General features: G+C 39.9%; 1 protein-coding gene across 4 annotated transcripts in view; it reads right to left on the bottom strand.

Moving 5' to 3' along the window:
* Nucleotides 1-23,090, bottom strand: part of SYNE2 (spectrin repeat containing nuclear envelope protein 2) — a 356,033-nt gene that overhangs the window by 196,886 nt on the left and 136,057 nt on the right. For all 4 annotated transcript variants that reach the window (XM_047767512.1, XM_047767510.1, XM_047767513.1 and 1 more), the window contains exons 24-33: nt 22,426-22,637; nt 22,172-22,262; nt 21,237-21,355; nt 20,880-21,006; nt 18,945-19,102; nt 17,728-17,875; nt 16,477-17,087; nt 10,043-10,222; nt 8,005-8,155; nt 14-172 (exon numbers count right to left, since the gene is read on the bottom strand). In XM_047767512.1, coding sequence (XP_047623468.1) covers nt 14-172; nt 8,005-8,155; nt 10,043-10,222; nt 16,477-17,087; nt 17,728-17,875; nt 18,945-19,102; nt 20,880-21,006; nt 21,237-21,355; nt 22,172-22,262; nt 22,426-22,637 — 1,956 coding nt within the window. The remainder of the gene's footprint in view (nt 1-13; nt 173-8,004; nt 8,156-10,042; nt 10,223-16,476; nt 17,088-17,727; nt 17,876-18,944; nt 19,103-20,879; nt 21,007-21,236; nt 21,356-22,171; nt 22,263-22,425; nt 22,638-23,090) is intronic.

The raw sequence follows: 23,090 nt of genomic DNA on the forward strand, positions 1-23,090 counted from the left end.
AAATATCACTTACATCAAGCCATCTATCCACAATAATATTAGCCTCTTTCTCAAAAGGAGGCTCTTCAAAGGTTCTCATTTTATTTAGATGAAATTGTAAATTTTTGCAGATCTGGTTAATCTTGTCTACAACCTCTAAATGTTCATTAAATTCTTCTTTGACAACTTCAATCTGTAAAAAGGATGTGAAACATGTTTTGACATATTGACACAGACAAACTGATAAGATCTACTGTCTCGCTTCCTCAGTGAAAAGTTTTTACAACCCTAAGCACCCAGTTTAATAATAATCCAAAATACAAACTTCTTTTATTTATTTATTTATTTATTTATTTATTTGTCTTTTTGCCTTTTTCTAGGGCCGCACCCGCGGCATATGGAGGGTCCCAGGCTAGGGGTCGAATCGGAGCTATAGCCGCCGGCCTACGCCAGAGCCATAGCAACATAGGATCCGAGCCGTGTCTGTGACCTACACCACAGTTCACAGCAATGCCAGATCCATAACCCACTGAGTGAGGCCAGGGATCGAACCCGCAACTTCATGGTTCCTAGTAAGATTCGTTAACCACTGCACCATGACGGGAACTCCTGAAATATCTTCAATATTATTTCTAGTTTAATCTTCCATGAGTCTAACTCCAACATCATTTCTATCATGGAAGGTAAAACACTACTTTATCAAAAGGCCAATGATCTTAAACTACAAAATAAAATTTGAGTGTTGAATAATGCAGTCTTAATGTTTCCCCTTAATTTACTAATCTTACATAAGCATTTTTACTCACTATACAAAATTTGAAAATAGTGAGTTTTCATGGACAAAAGAGTAAAAAGTATACACTTACGGGGGACTCTTCCATTTCTGGGAACAGGCAACAGACATAATTTTCTCTTTTCTTCCCACTAAGTACAACTAAGAACCCCAGACATCATATACAAAACAAACTTAAGGAGACTGAAAAGTGGGGCGTTCGAGGAGGGAGAACCGCTTTGGTCATCACTCCTGAAGACAGCCTGGCAGTGAGTTCCCTGCATTTTCTTTTTCCCTTGGCTGCCCCAGATTGTGTGCTGGAGAAGCTAGAACCTGGCAGTATCCAGAGACACAGACCCCAAAAAGCCCCAAGGAAAGTCTGCTCTCTTCAGCCGAAGAAGGAGAAATAGCACAACCTAATAACGAGCAACCCCCCACACCCTGCCAACACGATGAAAGGGGAGGTTCCATAGGGATCTTGAAGGAGGAGACAGGAGGTGTCAGTGGAGGCCTGGTGGGGAGACAGAATGCTCACTCCCAACCAGCAGTAACCAGGAGCCTCTACCTCGGGTGCCATGAAATTGCCCTGATTTGCAGACAACATGATTATCTAAGTCAGAGATCCCAAGGAATCTACAAAAACACCCGTAGAACTGATGTATAAGGTCACAGGATACAAGACAAACACACAAAAGTTGACTACATTTCTCTATACTAAGAGTGACTACATGGACAGTAAATTTTCTTGGCTGCACCCACAACATGCAGAAATTCCTGGGCCAGGGATCAGACCTTAGCCATGGCAATAACACCGGATCTTTAACCCACTGGGCCACCAAGGAACTCCTAAAAATTTAAATATAATACCATTCACAATTATTTGAAAAACTGAATACTTAGGTATAAATCTAACAAAACATGCACAGGATTTGTATACTGAAAACTACAAAATGCCAATTAAAGAAATCAAATAAGATCTAAATAAATGCAGAGACATAATAAGTTCATGGATCAGAAGATTTCACATAGGCATTCTTGTGGCACAGAAGAAACAAATCCAACTAGGAACCATGAGGTTGCAGGTTCGATCCTTGGCCTCGCTCAGTGGGTTAAGGATCTGGCATTGCCATGAGCTGCGGTGTAGGTCTCAGACATGGCTCAGATCCTATGTTGCTGTGGCTGTGGCACAGGCTGGCGGCTAAAGCTCTGATTCGACCCCTAGCATGGAAACCTCTATATGCTGCAGGTGTGGCCCTAAAAAAAAGCAAAAGAAAAAGATTCAACATAGAAGAACATCAATTCACCCAAAATTGATATACAAGTTCGATGCAATTATTATAAAATCCTAGCAATATTTTTTGAGAGATAGACAAGATTATTCTAAAATTTATATAGAACACCAAAGGAGCCATAATAGTTAAAACATTTGAAAAAGAATAAAATCAAATACCTCGGAATACACCTGACCAAGGAGGTAAAGGACCTATATGCCGAGAACTATAAAACTTTCATCCAAGAAATCAAAGAAGATGTAAAGAAATGGAAAAATATTCCATGTTCCTGGATTGGGAAGATCAATATTGTAAAAATGGCCATACTACCCAAAGCAATCTACAGATTCAATGCAATCCCTATCAAATGACCCATGACATTTTTCACAGAACTAGAACAAACAATCCAAACATTTATATGGAACCACAAAAGACCCAGAATCGCCAAAGCAATCCTGAGAAACAAAAACCAAGCAGGAGGCATCACTCTCCCAGACTTCAAGAAATACTACAAAGCCACAGTCATCAAAACAGTGTGGTACTGGTATCAAAACAGACAGACAGACCAATGGAACAGAATAGAGAACCCGGAAAGAAACCCTGACACCTATGGTCAATTAATCTTTGACAAGGGAGGCAAGAACATCAAATGGGGAAAAGAAAGTCTATTCAGCAAGCATTGCTGGGAAACCTGGACAGCTGCACGCAAAGCAATAAAACTAGAACACACCCTCACACCATGCACAAAAATAAACTCAAAATGGCTGAAAGACTTAAATATACGACAGGACACCATCAAACTCCTAGAAGAGGAGTTCCCGTCGTGGCGCAGTGGTTAACGAATCCGACTAGGAACCATGAGGTTGCAGGTTCGGTCCCTGCCCTTGCTCAGTGGGTTAACGATCCGGCGTTGCCGTGAGCTGTGGTGTAGGTTGCAGATGCGGCTTGGATCCTGCATTGCTGTGGCTCTGGCGTAGGCCAGTGGCCACAGCTCTGATTCGACCCCTAGCCTGGGAACCTCCATATGCCTTGGGAGCAGCCCAAGAAATAGCAAAAAGCCAAAAAAAAAAAAAAAAAACCTCCTAGAAGAAAACATAGGCAAAACACTCTCTGACATCAACATCATGAATAGTTTCTCAGGTCAGTCTCCCAAAGCAATAGAAATCAGAGCAAAAATAAACCCATGGGACCTCATCAAACTGAAAAGCTTTTGCACAGCAAAGGAAACCCAAAAGAAAACAAAAAGACAACTTTCAGAATGGGAGAAAATAGTTTCAAATGATGCAACCGACAAGGGCTTAATCTCTAGAATATATAAACAACTGATACAACCCAACAGCAAAAAAGCCAATCAATCAATGGAAAAATGGGCAAAAGACCTGAATAGACATTTCTCCAAAGAAGATATACAGATGGCCAACAAACACATGAAAAAATGCTCAACATCGCTGATTATAAGAGAAAGGCAAATCAAAACTACCATGAGATACCACCTCACACCAGTCACAATGGCCATCATTCATAAATCCACAAATAACAAGTGCTGGAGGGGCTGTGGAGAAAAGGGAACCCTCCTGCACTGTTGGTGGGAATGTAAACTGGTACAGCCACTATGGAGAACAGTTTGGAGAGACCTTAGAAATCTATACATAGAACTTCCATATGACCCCGCAATCCCACTCTTGGGCATCTATCCGGACAAAACTCGACTTAAAAGAGACACGTGCACCCGCATGTTCATTGCAGCACTATTCACAATAGCCAGGACATGGAAACAACCCAAATGTCCATCGACAGATGATTGGATTCGGAAGATGTGGTATATATACACAATGGACTACTACTCAGCCATAAAAAAGAATGACATCATGCCATTTGCAGCAACATGGATGGAGCTAGAGAATCTCATACTGAGTGAAATGAGCCAGAAAGACAAAGACAAATACCATATGATATCACTTATAACTGGAATCTAATATCCAGCACAAATGAACATCTCCTCAGAAAAGAAACTCATGGACTTGGAGAAGAGACTTGTGGCTGCCTGATGGGAGGGGGAGGGAGTGGGAGGGATCGGGAGCTTGGGCTTATCAGACACAACTTAGAATAGATTTACAAGGAGATCCTGCTGAATAGCATTGAGAACTTTGTCTAGATACTCATGTTGCAACAGAACAAAGGGTGGGGGAAAATGTAATTGTAATGTATACATGTAAGGATAACCTGACCCCCTTGCTGTACAGTGGGAAAATTAAAAAATTATAAAAAAAAAAGAATAAAATGGGAAGAATCAGTCTACTTGATTTTAAAACTTATATAGGTACAGTAATAAAGATTATATCAGTTGGCAGAGGAACAGACACACAGATCAATAGATCAAAGTGAACCCAGACAAATACACCCAATTGATTTTTGACAAAGATGATACAGCAACCCCAAGAAGGAAAGACAGACTTTTCAACTTATGGTACTGGAACAAATGCATATTTACAGACAAAAACGTGAACCTTGACCTAAATCTTACACCTTATACAACTCTAAATGGATGATGGACTTAAATGTTAACTATAACACAATAAAACTTTTAGGAAAAAAAATAGAAGAAAATCTTCAGGATCTTGTGCTAGGCAAAGAGTTCTTAGACCTTTGACACCAAGAGTACAATTCATGAAAGATAAAATTGATAAACTGGACTTTATCAAAATCTAAAACTTGTTATCTACAAAAGACCTTTTTTTTTAAGGAGATGAAAAGACAAGGTAGAGTTTGGTAGAAAATATGTGCAAACCACGTATCTGACAAATAACCAGTGTGCAGAATACACAGAGAATTCTCTATGGTGAAAAAAATAATCTATTTAGAAAATGGGTAAAAGAGATGGGATATTTCACCAAAGATGAAATACAGATGGCAAATAAGCACAAGAAATAACAATCAACACTATTAGCAGTTAGGAAAATGCCAATTAAAATCACAAAGTGATTCCATGACATACCTATCAGAGTGACTGAAATAAAAGGTAGAAGTAATAGCTATTGCTGGCAAGGATGAGAAGAAACTGGATCACTCATACATTGCTGGTGGGAATGTAAAAGGGAATAGCCACTCCAGAAAACAGTTTAGCCATTTCTTTAAAAATGAAATGCAGAATCAACATACAACCCAGCAACTGTACTCCGGGACATTTATTTTTCCCTGAGAAATAAAAACCGATACACACACACACACACACACACACACACACACACACACACACAAACCTATACAAATGTTTATAGCAACTTTATTCCTAACAGCCGAAAACTAGAAACAACTCAGATATTTGGTGGTGACAATTAAACAGTGGTACATCCATATACTGTGGAACCCTATGCAGCAAGAAAAAGGAACAAACTAGAGATGCACACAAAAACCTGAATGAATCTCCAGAGAATCACACTGACTGAAAACAGCCCATCCCAAAGGTTATGCACTATATGATTTCATTCATATAAGATTTCTGAAATGACAAAATTACAGAAATGGAGACCATCTTAGTGGTTGTGGGCAGGTGGTAACAGGAAGGAAGTGGTAGGTCTATAAAATGCTAGCAAAGGGGTCCTGTGGTGGTGGAAATGTTCTTTCTCTTGATTATGTGACTGTCAGTAATCTGACTGTAATATGGCACTACAGTTTTATGCAATTTTACCTTTGGGAAAACAATAAAGGGTAAACAGGATCTCTCTGTATTATGTCTTACCATTGCATATGAACCTACAATTATTTCAAAATTAAAAGTTTAATTTAAAAATTAAAATTACTTCAGTGTTTTAAAAGGAAAAAAAATAACTGGAGTGCTTTCTGTCTCTTAACTGGAAGCTGACTGATACACGGGCAGAGCTGAGATGCAGACTCAGGTGTTTTTTTCTCCTAGTTCAGGACTCTTTGTGTTGGGTGTAATAAATGCTTACTTAATTTAATTAAACACACACACACACATGAACACATACACACATACACACATATGTATCCTAATTTGCACTACATTCAAAGAATTTGTTCCTATATTGACACATGCTACCACTGGGTGAAGAGAAAAGAAAGAGCAGGAAAGGATATTTTAACATTGACAGGAATTGCAGGTTTTGTTTTAAAATGAATAAAAGGGGTAAAATAAAGGAAATCAGATCCCCTCTGACATTTCCCAAACTTTAATAGTCCCCTGACATTCTAGCCTCCTAGGCTTACTTTTGCACTCTGCCTTTCATTAAAGAGAGTGGACATTTGGCACCATATCCTAGATAAACATCCAGGTTTCTATGGTTTTGAAGGACAAAAGTTCTCAGTGGTATCAGATTTCAGCCACTGGTGCAAAGCATCATGACAATACATACAAGAGAAATGGATTATTTCTGAAGACAGTACAGAAATAAACAGTGATACCATATTAGATACAAGATTCTCAACACAAGAAAAGCCTGGACATTTATACATTGTTTAAATGTAATTAGTTATTTTATAAATTTCTAAAATATTTTTGTTGGTAGATGTGAACTATTACATTTGGGATGGATAGGCAATGAGGTCCTGCTGCACAACACGGGAAACTATATTCAATCTCCTGGGATAGAACATGGTGGAAGATAATCTGAGAAAAAGAATATATATGTACACACACACACACACACACACACACACACATGACTGGGTCACTATGCTGTATAGGAGAAATTAGCACTACACTGTAAATTAACTATTCTTAAAAAAAAAGTGGAGTTCCCGTTGTGGTGCAGTGGTTAACGAATCTGACTAGGAACCATGAGATTGCGGGTTCAGTCCCTGCCTTTGCTCAGTGGGTTAACGATCCGGCGTTGCCGTGAGCTGTGGTGTAGGTTGCAGACGTGGCTTGGATCCAGCGTTGCTGTGGCTCTGGCATAGGCCGGCAGCTACAGCTCCGATTCGACCCCTAGCCTGGGAAACTCCATATGCTGCGGGAGCAGCCCAATAAATAGCAAAAAGACAAAAAAAAAATTTGTTATTAAAAAAAAAAGTCTTTGATCAGATTTAAATGGACATCTTGAATAGCATCTGAAATGAAAAAAGAGGAGTTCCCATCTGTGACATAAAGATATGAAGTGAGAAAATGCTACTGGAAAAATGGTACCAACAGACTTGCTCAAAAAAGGGTTACCACAAACCTTCAGTTTGTAAAAAAACACAAGAAAGCAAAGCACAATAAAACAAGGTAGGACTGTATATAAGTTTCACTGATGTTGCTCTCGCAATTGGTAACTTCAATAAAATTGCTTCCTAACAACTAAGTATATTAAATGGATATCTCATACATGCCTCTGATATTTTGACAGCATTTTAGCTCAGAGCACTCATAAAACCTAGAGGAAAAGCAACCTTCTGGTGTACAGTCACTTAGCATCACATATTCTTTTCTAACCCCTTCTTCTGCCACTCAGGTTGATGACCACGTAAAATCATAGAAAATAATGACATCTAGTGTCCAAAAGTGTTATTCTTCTTAGGTTATGAAGTGACCAGCGAGACTATGAATGAATGAATAAAAACATACTTTTTCCTTTATCCACCAACAAAGAGGGGATTTTCCTAGGACCTTCTTCCTCTCGAGCCTGCAGCAAAGTCTCTGGGTTCTTTTCGGGTGGAACGTCAGAGCAGAGACCGTTCCATCCTTACAGAGGGAGCAGCAAGAATGACCCCAGATTTTAATGGAACTGCACCACCACTTCCAAAACCCGAAGATGCTCACTGTCATCTGAGTTTTCAAGCAACCCGGCATCAATGTGGGGACTGTTTTTTTTGTTGTTGTTTTTTTAATCAAGCCTCAGTGATAAATTCAACCAGTTCTTAGGTATCTAGTAAAACAGCGTCAACAGTAACTTCTGCCGAACCAAGTTTCAAAAATGACTCCATTTATAACATCCTCTCTATGTTGGGCTCGCCAGCAAGGCCACTGATGGAATTTGGACTCACCTCCACTATCCTTTTCTTTAGGTTCTCCTTTCCCATGTAGGAAGCCTGGAGGGAGATGACAGTCTCCTCTTTTTGAATCAAAGTTGTCAAGACACTTTTTAAATTCTGATACTGTTTTAAGAGCTCCAAAACTCTTTCGCATTGGTCAAGGCTACAGAGAAAAAAAAAAAAAGTAGAACAGCTAAATGTCTGAAAATGACTAAACCATTCTTTCTCTTTGTTAAATATCCTACAATAATGACTAGTGAGTTACAGAAGGATTTTTTCCTTTTGTCATGGTTGATAATACTGTTTTGCCAATTTAACCTGAGAATAATGGCATATATATTTATCTGCTAAATGGATGGTATAAATAATCACTGGATGACTATTTTTACCAGGGCAATATTAAAAAGATACCAGATGTAAGCTCTAGAAAGAAACAAAGGATGAATAACCTTAGGAATCAGTGCCTCACTTTCATCACTAACTGAAAGACATGGAAAACAGTGCTTCTTTAAGCTTTATTCTTGGAGACTTTTCAACATTAATTCAATATGATTCAATTATTTCTATTTCAACTCTCTCTAGATTTAGCCCTTTTTAAAAAAGGAAAGTAGCACAGATAATAGGGCAGTTAGGACCCCTGGTTTCTAGTTATGGCTGGGCATGAATTAGTCATGTGACTTGAGATAAGTTACTTTAGGCTCCCTGGACCTCAGTTCTTTCCTCTGTAAAATGGAAAGAGAGACTAGGTCAAATAAACAGGCTTCATCTGGACTACTGTACACACAGGTTCCACTAGGAAGCAGGAGGTATGCTCAGATGGACTTCCGTGGTGAAAGAACCACAGATAGTCAGCAAAGTTAAGGGAAACCACCAGAGAGCACAGACCCTTAGCCCACCCAGGAGCAACACTTCCAACCACTGGTGCACCACCTGGCCTCAAGGGGAAAGAGGGAATGTTCCTGAGCCAAAGAGGGTGCCAACAGGACCTGCCAGAACCACTTGCTGAAAAGGAAAGAACATAACACCCTGACTTCTCTCTCTTCTCAATCCCTCATCTCATCCTACTACTTCCCACTTCCTAACCCAGCTGGAACCTTTGGCTCGGGTGCTAGGGTCTGCAGGGGGCAGTCCTCTGTGCCACTCCCACCCCAGGTGGACGGTAAAGGGAGAAGGTACAGATGGACACTGGAAGAATCACCAACCAGGACTGACAGGTAATGGCTGCCGCATAGTTAAGAAAACTTTTGTGCCTTGTCCAGGCTCTGCAGGAAAGACGGCAGTAACCGACTGGCCACATCTGCCATTCAAGCAGAGCAGTGTGTGGTAGAACAACATCCCCAACTCCCAAAGATGTCCATGTCCTAATCCCTGGATCCTGTGAGTGTATTAATTACATAACAGAAGGGACTTTCAAGATGTGATTAAGTTATAAGGGCCATTCCTCTGCATTATCTGAATGGGCACAATAGAATCACACAGCCCTTGTAGGAGGGAGGTAGGAGAGTCTGAGTCAGAGGAGATGTGATAACAGAAGCAGAGGTTAGAGAGAGAAGAGAGAGAGACTGGGCTTTGAAGATACTACACAGGTGGCCTTAAAGATGGAAGAAGAGGGCACAAGCCAAGGTCTGCAGTAGGTGACCTCCTTCTAGAAGACAGAAAAGGCAAGGAAATGGATTCTCTCCTGGAACTGGAAGAAGGTTTATTTCAGCATTTCCAACCTCTAGACCATGGGATAAATTTGTGCTGATGTTTAAGCTACTGCATTCGTGGTAACTGATTACAGAAGCAACAGAAAACTAAATAGATGGGGAGATAATAATTGTAAATACACTGTGTATTTGTCATCCTCTTAGATAACCTCTTATATTCACTTGTCCATCATCCAGGATTCTAGGCCTTGCCCCAGACATTGGCCTGACAGACTCCAGGAGGAAACGCTCAAGCTGGCCCCTCCTTCAGGTCCAGGGGAATTTATTTTCAACACACAAATTCAAAAAGTTAATGAGACCACAGACAACTTGTCAGATTTGGGAGGACCTTTCTTCCTTACCATTCAGTGACTGAAGATTTTGTATTCTCCCACAAGAAAGCTGTGTCTTGGCACTGCTGACTCAGAGCTTTCTCTCTGCCATCCTCGAATGGTGGAAGAGAATTAACCATTTCTTGCAAGTGTTTTTTCTCTTCTTCATATCCATCTAGCTCCGTATCCAGTCTGATTAATGATTTTTTCCTTGATCACGAAAGAGAAAAGTTTGATTGCCAACTATTAGCCAACTGGATTTGACACAAATCTGGGGAATCTGGGGGAGCATACTAACCCTCATTGGTCCTCATGAAGTTTATACCAAAATCACACTTTTTTTTTTGCTTTTTAGGGCCATACTCATGACATATGGAGATTCCCAGGCCAGGGGTTGAATCAGAGCTGTAGCTGCTGGACTACAAAGCAGCCACAGCAACACAGAATCGGAGCTGCACCTGCAACCTACACCACAGCTCGTGGCAATGCCAGATCCTTAATCCACTGAGCAAGGCCAGGGATGGAACCTGTGTCCTCATGGATGCTAGTCAGATTTGTTAACTGCTGAGCCACGAGGGAAACTCCCCAAATCACACATTCTTATTACAGAGTTCAAGAGGCTCTGCATCTCTGGAATTTTAAATTTTTTATTTTATTTGTATACTTATTTATTTATTGACTGCATCTGTGGCATACAAATCCATGCCATAGCAGTGACAATGTTGAACCTTTAACCCACTGAGCCACCAGGGAACTCCAAATGGCTTAGGCCAAACTGGCTTCTTTTTCTTTTTTCTGTTTTCTGGCCATGCCTTTGGCATGTGGAAGTTCCTGAACCAGGGATTGAATCCACTACTAGTTGGTGTTTTAAATAAAACACACACAAAAAACCACAGGTGGTAACATTTCTCCATGAAGAACACATTTGTATTTGCATGTGAGAGAACAGAGAGAAAGAGTATGTGTGTGTATGAGTAAGGAAGAGAACATGACACGGAGAGAAGAAAGAGCTGAAGGAAGAACGCTGCAAGCTCTTCAGGAAGGGCGGAGGGGCCAAAAAGAAAGATATGCAAGGAAATCTTGCCTTTCTACTCTGTGTACAAAAACCTCTCTCATATCAAAGAAGAGTCCCTTGAACTAAGGATTTGAACCTGGACATTAATCTTGGTGGGGTTAACTCCATTGGCTGAGATCTAAATAGCATTTATCACATACTTCTTGCCTTCCAATTGCCTTGCCTATCACTCTACTTCTTGCCTTCCAATTTTCTCTCGAATCCCATTCCCATAAGGCTCTCACTCCCTACCACTCCTCCAGGATGCCCAACATGGTCTCCAGTCAACTCCATGGCTAATCCATCTTCCCATCTCAATCTCTCTTGTCCTTCAGTCATGTGCCATGGCTATCACTTCCTCTAGTTGAAAGGCCTTCTCAGTGGGCCCCAGGACTCTGATTTCCCCCTTTAGTACCACCCTGACTACTTCTTCTCAGCATTTTGGCTGCCTCCCTGACATTGCCCTGACCTCCTAAGATAGAATGCCCGGGAGTACCCAGCATGCATCTCTTCCCTTGTCTATCTAAATCCCTCCCCTGGCAATCTTATCCACCTCTTGGCTTTAAACAGCATTCTAAACTGCTGATGACTCTCAAACCAACACCTCGACCAGACCTCTCTCCTGACTCTTGATGCCACCTACTTTTAAGGCTGACTGATAGCACTACTTGAATGTCCAGTAAATATTTTGCATCTATCATTGCTAAAACCAAACACTCCTGATCTTTCATTCAATGCCTGATAAACTTCAGTCTTTGTCATCCTGGTTAATGGTAACTCCAATCAGCCTTTTCACCCATGTCCAATGTGTCAACCAACCTTGTGAACTCTTTCAAAATATATACAGAATCTTAATACTTTTTGCCACCTCAACACTACTCCATGCCACTGCCATCTCTCACCTGGATTACTGCTGCAGATCAAACCAGACATCCCATGTCTTCCCTTCACTCCTAGAGACTATTCTCAACACGTTAGCCTGTTGCAATGAAAACCAAATCATTTCCCTCTGCTCAGAACCCTCCAGCGACTCCCCACATCGCTTAACAAAAGCCCAGAGTCAACACATTGTCTACAAGTCCCTATAAGAGCTAAGATCCATCTCACTCATTACTTCTCTGACCCCCATCACAACTCTTCCCTTCACTGCTGAACACTCACCTCCTCGCCTCTCCTCAAATGTGCCAGCTCAGTGCCACACCTGCCTGTATGCCTGCTGCTCTCTCAACCTGGAAGGCTCATTCTCCAGATGTCACCTGGCTTGTCTCTCACCCCGTCTTACTCATACATCACCATCATCTCCATAAAACTGCCTGATGACCCTATATGAATTGAAATGTCCTTCCCCTTCCTTGCTTAAGAGTTCTCCATAACCTTTATCAGCATCGAACACACTAAATATCTTTCTCCACCCAGTAGTTAATAAGCTCTGTGAGGGGTACAAACTTTTTTTTCTTTTTTTTGCTTTTTAGGGCAGCACCCATGGCATATGGACGTTCCCAGTCTAGGGGTCAAACTGGAGCTACAGCTGCTGGCCTACCCACAGCCATGCAGGAGCCCAGCCTTTTCTGCAACCTACACCACAGCTCATGGCAACAATGGATCTTTAACCCACTAAGCAAGGCCAGGGATCAAACCCACTAACTCATGGTTACTAGTCAGATACATTTCTCCTGTGCCACAATGGGAACTCCAGGGCAAGAACTTTGGTCTATTTTGTTAACTACTAAATTTCCAGTACCTAAAACAGTGCCTTGCTTGTTCTATTAATAACTCAATTAAAATTAAAGCAATTTACTATCTATAAATGTACAGTTTTCATTTATAAATTAATATTTATTACTAATTATTTATAAAACTACCGTAAATGTATTAACAATTAAATTAATCATGAAATTAATTAAATTAGTTCCTCACCTCATTAGGAACTGGGGTGCTATAGAAATGGAAATCTCACTGAGACTGAGGGCTCAGGGAAATTTCAGAGGGAAGAGCTTAATCTGCTAAAGAGCACTGAGCCTAAGGATTAGAGGAGGGCAGAAGAGACAGAGAGTGGGTGAGACTGAGAAGGGGGCAGGAGTACCACAAAAGTAACTCTTGCTAGCATTTTCACATTCAGGAACTGGAGGCTGACTCTGAATGCCAGAATTCAAAGAGTAGCACTCAAAGCAAATAGAGAAAAAGGAGCAACCAAAACCTAAGGTCAGTAGAAGAAAGAAATCATAAAGTTTGGAGCAGAAATAAATGAAACAGAGATAAAGAAAACAATAAAAAAGACCAACGAAACTAAAAGCTGGTTCTTTGAAAAGGTAAATAAAATTGATGAACCTTTAGCCAGACTCATCAAGAAAAAAGCAAAAGGGTTCAAACCAAGAAAATTAGAAATGAAAAAGGAAAAGTTACAACCAACACCACAAAAATACAAAGGATCATAAGAGACTACTATAAGCAACTATATGCCAATAAAATGGACAACCTAGAAGAAATGGACAAATTTTGAATGGACAAAGTACAATCTCCCAAGATTGAACCAGGAAGAAATAGAAAATATGAACAGACAAATTAAAAGAACTGAAATTGAATCTGTGATTAAAAATTGTCAATAAACAGAGGTCCAGGACAAGACGGTTTCACAGGAAAATTCTACCAAACACTTAGAAAAGAGTTAACACCTATCTTTCTGAACTTATTCCAAAAACTGCAGAGGAAGGAACACTCTCAAACTCAATCTATGAGGCCACCATCACCTTGATAACAAAATAAGAAAAAAACACCACAGCAAAAGAAAACTACAGGAAAATATCACTGATGAACATAGACACAAAAACCCTCAACAAAAATCTAGTACACCCAATCCAACAGTACATTAAAAGGATCATACACTGTGATCAAGTGATATAAGATTTATCCAGGATACAAGATTTTTTGATATCTGCAAATCAATCAATTTGATATAGCACATTAACAAATTGAGGAATAAAAACCATATGATCATCTCAATAGATGGAGAAAAAAGCTTTTGATAAAATTCAACATCCTTTGATGATAAAAACTCTCCAGAAAGTGGGCATAGAGAGAACCTACCTCAACATAATAAGGGCCATAGATGACAAACACACAGCTAACATCATTCTCAACGGTGAAAAGCTGAAAGAATTCCTGCTAGGATCAAGAATAGGACAAGTATGCCCACTTTTGCCACTTTTATTCAACATAGGTCAAATAAAAGAAAAAGGAAGTAACAAAAGGAATCTAAATTGGAAAAGCAGAAGTAAAACTGTCACTGTTTGCAGATGATGTTATGCTATACACAGAAAATCCTAAAGATGCTGCCAGAAAACCACTTGAACTCATCAATGAATTTGGTAAAGTTTCGGGATACAAAATTAATACATAGAAATCTGCTGCATTTCTATACAATAACAACAAAAGCTCAAAAAGAGAAATTAAGGAAACAATCCCATTTAACATTGCTCGAAAAGAATAAAATACCTAGGAATATACTTACCTAAGGAAGAAAAAGACTTGTACACTTAAAACTATAAGATGCTGATAAAAGAAACTGAAGATGACAGAAACAGATGGCAAGATATACCATGTTCTTGGATTGGAAGAATCAATATTGTTAAAATGACTATACTACCAAAGTTGATCTACAGATTCAATGCAATTCCTATCAAATTATCAATGGCATTTTTCACAGAACTAAAACAACTATTTTTTTAATTTTTTATCTTATTTATTTATTTATTTATTTATTTTTATTTTTATTTTTTGTCGTTTTGCCTTTCCTAGGCTGCACCTGCAGCATATGGAGATTCCCAGGCTAGGGGTCTAATCAGAACTATAGCCACTGGCCTATGCCAGAGCCACAGCAACACAGGATCCAAGCCATGTCTGCGACCTACACCACAGCTCAAGGCAACGCCAGATCCTTGACCCACTGAGTGAGTCCAGGGATCGAACCTGCAACCTCATGGTTCCTAGTTGGATTCGTTAACCACTGAGCCACGATGGGAACTCCTAAGAATTTTTTTTTTTAATTTGTAGGGAAACATAAAAGACCCCTTATAGCCAGAGCAATCCTGAGAAAGAAAAATGCAGCTGAAAGAATCAGGCTCCCTGACTTCAGACTATACTACAAAGATACAGTTATGAAAACAGTATGGTACTAGCACAAAAACAGACATATAGATCAATGGAATGAGATAGAAAGCCTAGAAATAAACCTACCCACTTATGGCCAATTAATATATGACAAAGGAGGCAAGAATATACACATGATTAGATGGCCCAGCTGTTTCATCATCTGATACCTGTCCTGATATTTCAATCCTCAAAAGAAGAGAGGTATATAAATCTATCACTTCAGTGAAAATAATTATAGATTGAACTGTGGAGACATCTGTTTATAATTTGAAAAATAAAACACATATTTTTTCTTTCAGATGGGATTTGGAATAAATCCACTGAAGACTAGAACAATGTATACATAACTGAATTACTGTGCTGTATACCTGAAACTAACCCAACATTGTATACCAACTATACTTAAATACAAAATAAAATATTAACACTCATATAGATGGCTGCCAACTTCAGTTTCCTGAAATTCTACTAAGTCTCCAGAATCAACACTAACCTTAGTTTACCTCTTAAACCCCTGCCTTCCCACTCAGTCTCCACCCTAATCCTGCTGGGAGCAGGGGAGGGGACCAAATAAGTAAGGAAAAGTAGGGACAAGGTGTGGCATGTGCATCTCCCACCACTAGTTTATTATCAAGTGGGTGGGGTTTTCCAGGTCTTCCTCCATCAGTAGAACTCCATAATAAATACACAGCAGGAATTCCCGTGGTAGCTTAGCAGTAACAAACCCAACTAGTGTCCATGAAGATGCGGGTTCAGTCCCTGGCCTCCTTCAGTGGGTTAAAAGAGCTGGCATTGCTGTGAGCTGTGGCGTAGGTCACAGACACAGCTCAGATTTGGCATTGCTGCGGCTGTGGTATAGGCCGTAGGCTGCAGCTCTAATTGGACCCCAGACTGGGAACTTCCATATACTGTGGGTATGGCCCTAAAAAAATTTAAATAAATAAATAAATATGCACACAGCATGTAAAGGGACATTGAAGGAACTCCTGGACTTTATACATATCTTATTTCACTCTTTCTCTGTCACAAGAATAAAAACTTTAAAGAAAAAATTATATAACACTTTGTAAAGGCACAATATCAACAAAAAAGGAAGCTTATTTGAAAAGTTTACAAAAAAGAATGCTGAGCCCTGGATAAAGTGGGATGGAACAGAAGTAGAAAGATATAGGAAACATTTGTTTTCCCTAATACACCCTTGGGGGTTAAAAAAAACAGAAAAATGTCATCTTGCATGGAAATGGACAAAAATGATACCCACCGCTGTTTTACAGCTGGGACGGTTGGATCCTTCAGTCCAATTTTACTGATTTGACTGTGTACATCTTGTATATTTTTCAGGAGTTCATTATTTTTGAAAATACAAGTCACTAGCAATTTTTCCTCTTCAGTGAGTTCCTTCTGTCCGCCAGAGCCTTGTGTCTCAGATGAGTTTTTGGACAAAGTATCCAGAAGTTTTTCACAGGAGGTATTTTCACCCCTTTCAGTATCTCTAATGCTTATACCAAGCATCTTCAAACTTATATCCAAATGTCTGGCCTTGTCTTTCATCCAATGAATTTCTCCCTCTTTTCTTTCCACTGTTGAAGTATTTTCTGGTACCACCTGTGAATCTGGAGCTGAAAGGTCTGTAAAAGGCTCACCAGAGAGTTCAGCTGCTCTCAGAGAAGCCAAAAAATCTTCCAGAGCTTTGAGGGCATCTTTACTCCTTTGGACTCTGTGGCCCATTTCTTCGAGTTGCATTCTGTGTTTCAGGATAATATTCTGTGCTGCACGCACGTCAAGTGGGTCTAATTCCTTCAATGCAAAGTTACCCGGCTGTTCCAAAGTATTACATATTTCAATCTGTTCTGCTATAGAATCTTGGATATTCTAAAATAAAGGTATGAAAAACCAAAAAGACTGAGGCAGAAGACCACACAGCAGAAACTAACCTCAAATTATGTCACTAGATTTCATCTGGAAAACTGCTTCTCAGTTTAACCAAGGCCAACAGTTTTGACAGAAGGAACATTTTAATTACACATGATTAGATGGCCCAGCTGTTTCATCATCTAATACCTGTCCTGATATTTCAATCCTCAAAATAAGAGAGGTATATAAATCTATTGCTTCAATGAAAATAATTATAGATTGAACTGCGGAGACATCTGTCTATAATTTGAAAAATAAAACTTACGTATTTTTTCTTTCAGATGGGATTTGGAATAAGTCCACTGAAGAATAGAACAATGTACGCATATGAGTCTAGTAGGGATATTAAGGATTTCAGTCACTGGAGAAGGAAGGCATCCATAAGCAAGCCTTCCTTTTGAATTCAAAGAAAATAGCCCATGATTTACTCCATGGTACCTACTTCCCAACTGACAAGGAACTAAAGAGTTGAGAAGATTTTCCTGCTATGGCTCATATTCTAAATAAATACTATTGATATATAATTAAAACTCCACAAACATGTATAAAAGTCTGAAGAACTGATTTGTCCACAAACACACTGAGATTTTATATTTACCCTCAGGTTCTGATAAGTGTCATCAGCATCACTAAGGTGAAAGTCCTGAAGGGTCACTTCACAGAGGAGCAGGTCTGAGTCACAGAGAAGAACCGATTCCCTCTCCAAAGGGGACACAACCTTCAGTGCAGCCTCCAAAGACTCCATTCTGGATGAGAAACAAATCAGATATTAAGGGAAAACATAGCAGAAAGATATCATATAAAACAGAGTAATGCCTTCATTTAATCCAGAACAGAAAATAATTACACACTAAAAATACATACAATGATATGTACAGATCATCACACGAAACCCCAAACCCAACGATCCACAAGGGCAAAGAAGGAAGGCTTGCTCCATCCAAGTACTCTTGACAGTTGAATTCACACTATACTGAAGGACAAACTGCTGTAACACATACTAAGCCTTTTTCCCTCTCTTTAGAAATACAGAGTACTGAATGTAATTGAACCTTGCCTTGATGACAAAGAAAGCTCATTAAGAATACTAACTATTTTATTAGTGGAAATATAATAGGGTTCAAGAGCAGGCCAATAATAAGCTGAAATGCATGATCTTGGATAAATACCATAAAGACACTGAGCTTCAGTTTGCTCCTATGTAATGGGGATATGTGCTGGGGATGCACACCCTAGTAAAAGAATAACACAACACCTCTCATTTTAGAAGTAAGAAGATTAAGGCCCAGAGGAGGTAAGCGATGTGGCCAGACTGGGGCTGAAGGGGAGACAGTGAGAAGAGCACAGGCTTTGGAACTCAACAGACTTTAAGTTCCACTTAGGTCTCTGACCAGTGATGTGGCTTGGTTGTGTAATTTAACCTCCATCAGTGGCAGTTTCCTCATCATCAAAATGGTAATCACAATGTAGCTTCTTTTACGGTTGTCGCAACATCTAAATAAAATAACACACTTGCTATGATACTAGCCTCTCTTAAAATAGCATTTAAAAGTTGGTACTTTTCAGAGTTCCCATTGTGACTCAGTGGGTTAAGAACCTAACTAGTATCCATGAGGATGTGGGTTTGATCCCTGGCCTCACCCAGGGGGTTAAGGATCTGGGGTTGCTGTAGCTACAGCATAGGTTATAGATGTGGCTCCAATTCAACCCCTAGCCTGGGAACTTCCATATGGCAAAGGTATGGCCCTAAAAAGAAAAGAAAAAAAAAATTGGTAAATTTAGTAAACTCATGATGCATAGACCCCAGAATTATACCTCATATTAAGAGTCATTTGGAGCTCTCTTTCTTTTTCCTTTAACTCATCTCTTGCCTTAACTATAAAAGGCTTCTTCATGTCACTCTCAAGCTCCTCTAATTTCAATGAAGTCATTTCAAATTCTTCCCAGCAGGCATCAGTTTCATTCTTTAAGACCTGGATGAAACACATAAATTAATTTATCAATAAATGGGTTAATAAACATAACTATTCTATTCCTACAAAACGAGATGTTCACAATTGCAGGCACAAAGTTTCACATGAAAATACATTTGAAAAGACACTTTGCAACTAATTACAAGTAAACTATCCTTCAGAGAACAATGATATGAACTTAGGATCCATTCGGTGAAGTCAAGGAATCAATATGGCTTTCAAAGGAATCCAAACTCCCTTCCCTGAAGTTATATACACAGAAGACAATTCAGAAAGACATATACAGATGTAAGGACACATCCCCCATTAGATATGCTATTTCCTCTGGATAGTAAATCTTTATTTCTACATAAACTAAAAGAAAATTGCAGCAAGCCAAAATCATTTCTAGCAAATGAGAAGTGAATAAAGTTAATTTCTGATTTATAATTAAACATCTAAAATTCTATACTATTCCAACTCCTTATCTTGGTTCTTTTATTTTACAAAAGGCACTGGTACAGAATCTGAGTGCTCATCAGAATAATCTGTCCTTCACTTTCCCTAAGGATTAGTATAGTTTTTCTAACCAGCTCATTATTCGGTCACAGGAATAAGGTTTCAAGACAGATTCTCAATTGTGACAGCAATGTGTTAAACCCATCTCTTGAACAACAGAGCTTTTAACCAATGAATTTTGCTTATTCAGATGGAAAACAGAGGGGAGCCATTTGGTAGAGTGTGATGCAGGAAATGGCATCATAAAAGACAGATAACTGGAAAATTAGAGAGGACGCTGAACCACCCACGTCTTTCTCCACTGTATGGGCTTTCAGTGAGGGTTCATTCCAATGCACTTTGAAGCATACAAGAGTGTTGCATAGCAATGGACAGATTATCTTCAAAATAAGGAAGATACTCATTTGTAGAACTTACAATTGGTGTACCCACCACTACGTGGTTTTTCTACAGCTCCTGAGTCAAATGCAGCACTTCCTCTGATGGCCCTCCACAAGATCATCCATCACTTACAGTGAAAACTCCTTCCACTACCTGCCCCCTTCTTATGGCCCAACATCAGAGAGACAAGGTGACAATTTGGTCAAGATGATAGATGACTGAATCAAATATTCAGAGTCGCTGATTTTTCACATATTGTTAATTTTGGAGCAAATCAGAAGTGGTGTTGGTTGAAACCACCTTCAAACACATTGTTTCAACCAATTCATTCAAAGCCTTCATCCCTACCCCAAACACAATCCAAAATTCTGCAAGCCACAATATGTAGAATATCAAAGTACAGCATGAGCAATAAAGTGAGGCCCCAAACCAAACTCCTTCCTTCTGGGATTGGGTGATGTTAGAAATGCAACCCAACAAGGAGAGTTCTACAAAAACATGTAGCATATGAGACCTCAACCCAAAAGGTAAAGTCTAGGAGTTCCCGTCGTGACTCAGTGATTAACGAATCTCACTAGGAACCATGAGGTTGAGGGTTCAATCTCTGCCCTTGCTCAGTGGGTCAAGGATCCGGCATTGCCATGAGCTGTGGCGTAGGTCGAAGACGCGGCTCAGATCCCACGTTGCTGTGGCTCTGGCGTAGGCCAACAGCAACAGCTCCGACTAGACTCCTAGCCTGGGAACCTCCATATGCCGTGGGAAGCGGCACTAGAAAAGGCAAAAAGACACACACGAAAAATAAATAAATAAATAAAAATAAAAGGTAAAGTCTATATTTACGGGGACATTATTTTCTAATAAAAGATAAAACTCCTCTAGTAATACTTTCAGTATTTACCCGTAGATCTGTCAGTTTATCCTGTAGACAAACACTACTCCTTTCCTTGTCACTGGAGAAATCAGAAGTAATCCTGACAATGTTGTTTTGCAGGTGTAGTTCAAGAGTTTCTCTCTGTGCATCATACCTGGAAAAAAATTAAATGCAGTGTTCCGTGATTTTAAAAATAAGACCAAAAAAAATTCTTTCATATTACAGTTAATTGTCTGTGAGGAAACCCCAGAGAATTTCTGTTTAAGTAACAGAATCACATGCGAAAATTACGATTAAAGGAAAATAAAAACTTATTAAAGCATAACATGTTTGCACTGATGAAAGATTTTTGCTGGATTTTTCTAGTTATTTAAAAGAGTTTACCTCTCTAGTAAACTATTTATAGATGCACTGTGATCTTTTTCGTACGTCCCCATAACGCTTTCCTCCTGTTGAGGCTTTAAGCTGGATTCCAGGCTAAAATTCTTAATCGATTCCATTGCCTAAGCAAATATGCAAAATAAAAATATGTTTAATACACTTAATTGTTTGGAAAAAATCTTTATTCCCCAAACCAGGAGATAATACAATTTAAAGGGGTATCATTAAATCTTTATTCCCCAAACCAGGAGATAATACAATTTATTCAAGGTATCTCAGCTCTTGCCACAGGACAGCGAAGATTTACTAGATGAGTCTCACCTTCTAATTGGTGAAGGAGTTCCCACAGCCCCCAAGTGCTGTTCCTGCCTGTGACCACACTGCCATGGTCAAAGGCAGACAGAAGCCTGGCGGGCAGAAACCCACCTCTGAAAACAAGTACACCTCATTCCTTCCCCACTCCTTCTGGCTGGCAGTCTGGGCTGTAATATCCAGCAAATCCGCACTTACCTGGAATTCAAGAACTTAGAAAATCCAACTCCCAAGGAAAGTTAAAGACATTATAATGAGAAAAAGACAAATGACAAGGGAACCAGTTCATTTCAGTTAAGCTGAAGCACCTGTGCAAACTACACTCAGCCTCTGTGGTGCCCTCAATAGTAACGAGCACAGAAAGTGTGTATTCATAATGGTTCAAAACCATCTCTCTTGGAAAGAACCGTTTGTATCCTCAGGGGAAGATTAAATTAGGCTTGCCAGAGCTTTGATTTGTTGTATTCTATGAAAAGCAGTCTTCCTTTCATTATTTAAGTGGGAATTCTCAGCTGATAGAAACAATCAGATAATTAAAACCAACACTTGGTGAGAAGTGGATTATTGCACACTTGGCTTTTTTTCATTTGGTTTACTTCCAAAATAACATTATTCACATTTAGCACCTTTTTGGCCGATGGCTGATTGTCTGATTTGGTGGACGGCACCTCACTGAGGGCCTGCCTCCCTCCATTCTCAGATGTGTCCGGGGTCCCCCTAAGAAGGAATCACAATTGCATGTTAAAACAGAGGGAGAAAAATGAAGCCTGAAAGAAAAGGAATAATCCTCAGTGAATAATGAGTGACATCTGATTTTGCAAGAGGCTTTCTCTCTCTTTTCTCCCTTATGCGTGTGTGGCCCTTCTCATGAGGCACTAACTTGTTTCTCACTGTGCCACCCGCCACAGGCTGCAGTGACGTCTGGATCTCCGAAGCGCATCTCCGCAGCCTTTCTATCTTTTGTTCGTAATCTCTGAGTGCTCTCCTCACTTCCTGTTGACTCTTCTGTGAAGTCAGCTCCTCACACAGCTCCCGCAGGACCTCCATGTGGCGATCAAGCTGGTACAGGCTGCCTTCCTCAGAAAAGCAGGCCTGATGGGGGAAATCACGCAGGAAATGAGTTTCAAAGGAGTTTACATGATTAGTCCACAAGGATTAGAAACTAACAGATGTGTGTGCCTTTAGCAACACGTTTCTTTTACAAGCCCGGCCACTGTGGGCCTGGTGTTGGAGTGGGCCTGGGAAACAAAGACGAGGCAGCTGGCCCTACAGGGATTCCTCGCAGCCCAGTGACTGAGGGAAGGAAACCGCAATATTCACGCCAAAAGGTGCCTCTTTGACATGAAAATTATTTTGAGCTGAAGGTAATTAAGAAGCAGTGAATGCAGAAAAGACTCCCCCTTTTCTGCCTAAGGGCAGGAAATAAAGCTCCTTTTACTAGAGACAGAATCTTTTTTTTTTTTTAGGGCCACAACTGTGGCATACGAAGTTCCCAGGCTAGGGGTTGAATTGGAGCCACACCTGCGACTTAAACCACAGCCACGG

Source organism: Phacochoerus africanus, chromosome 2 (assembly GCF_016906955.1).
Source record: "Phacochoerus africanus isolate WHEZ1 chromosome 2, ROS_Pafr_v1, whole genome shotgun sequence".
Lineage (NCBI taxonomy): Eukaryota > Metazoa > Chordata > Mammalia > Artiodactyla > Suidae > Phacochoerus > Phacochoerus africanus.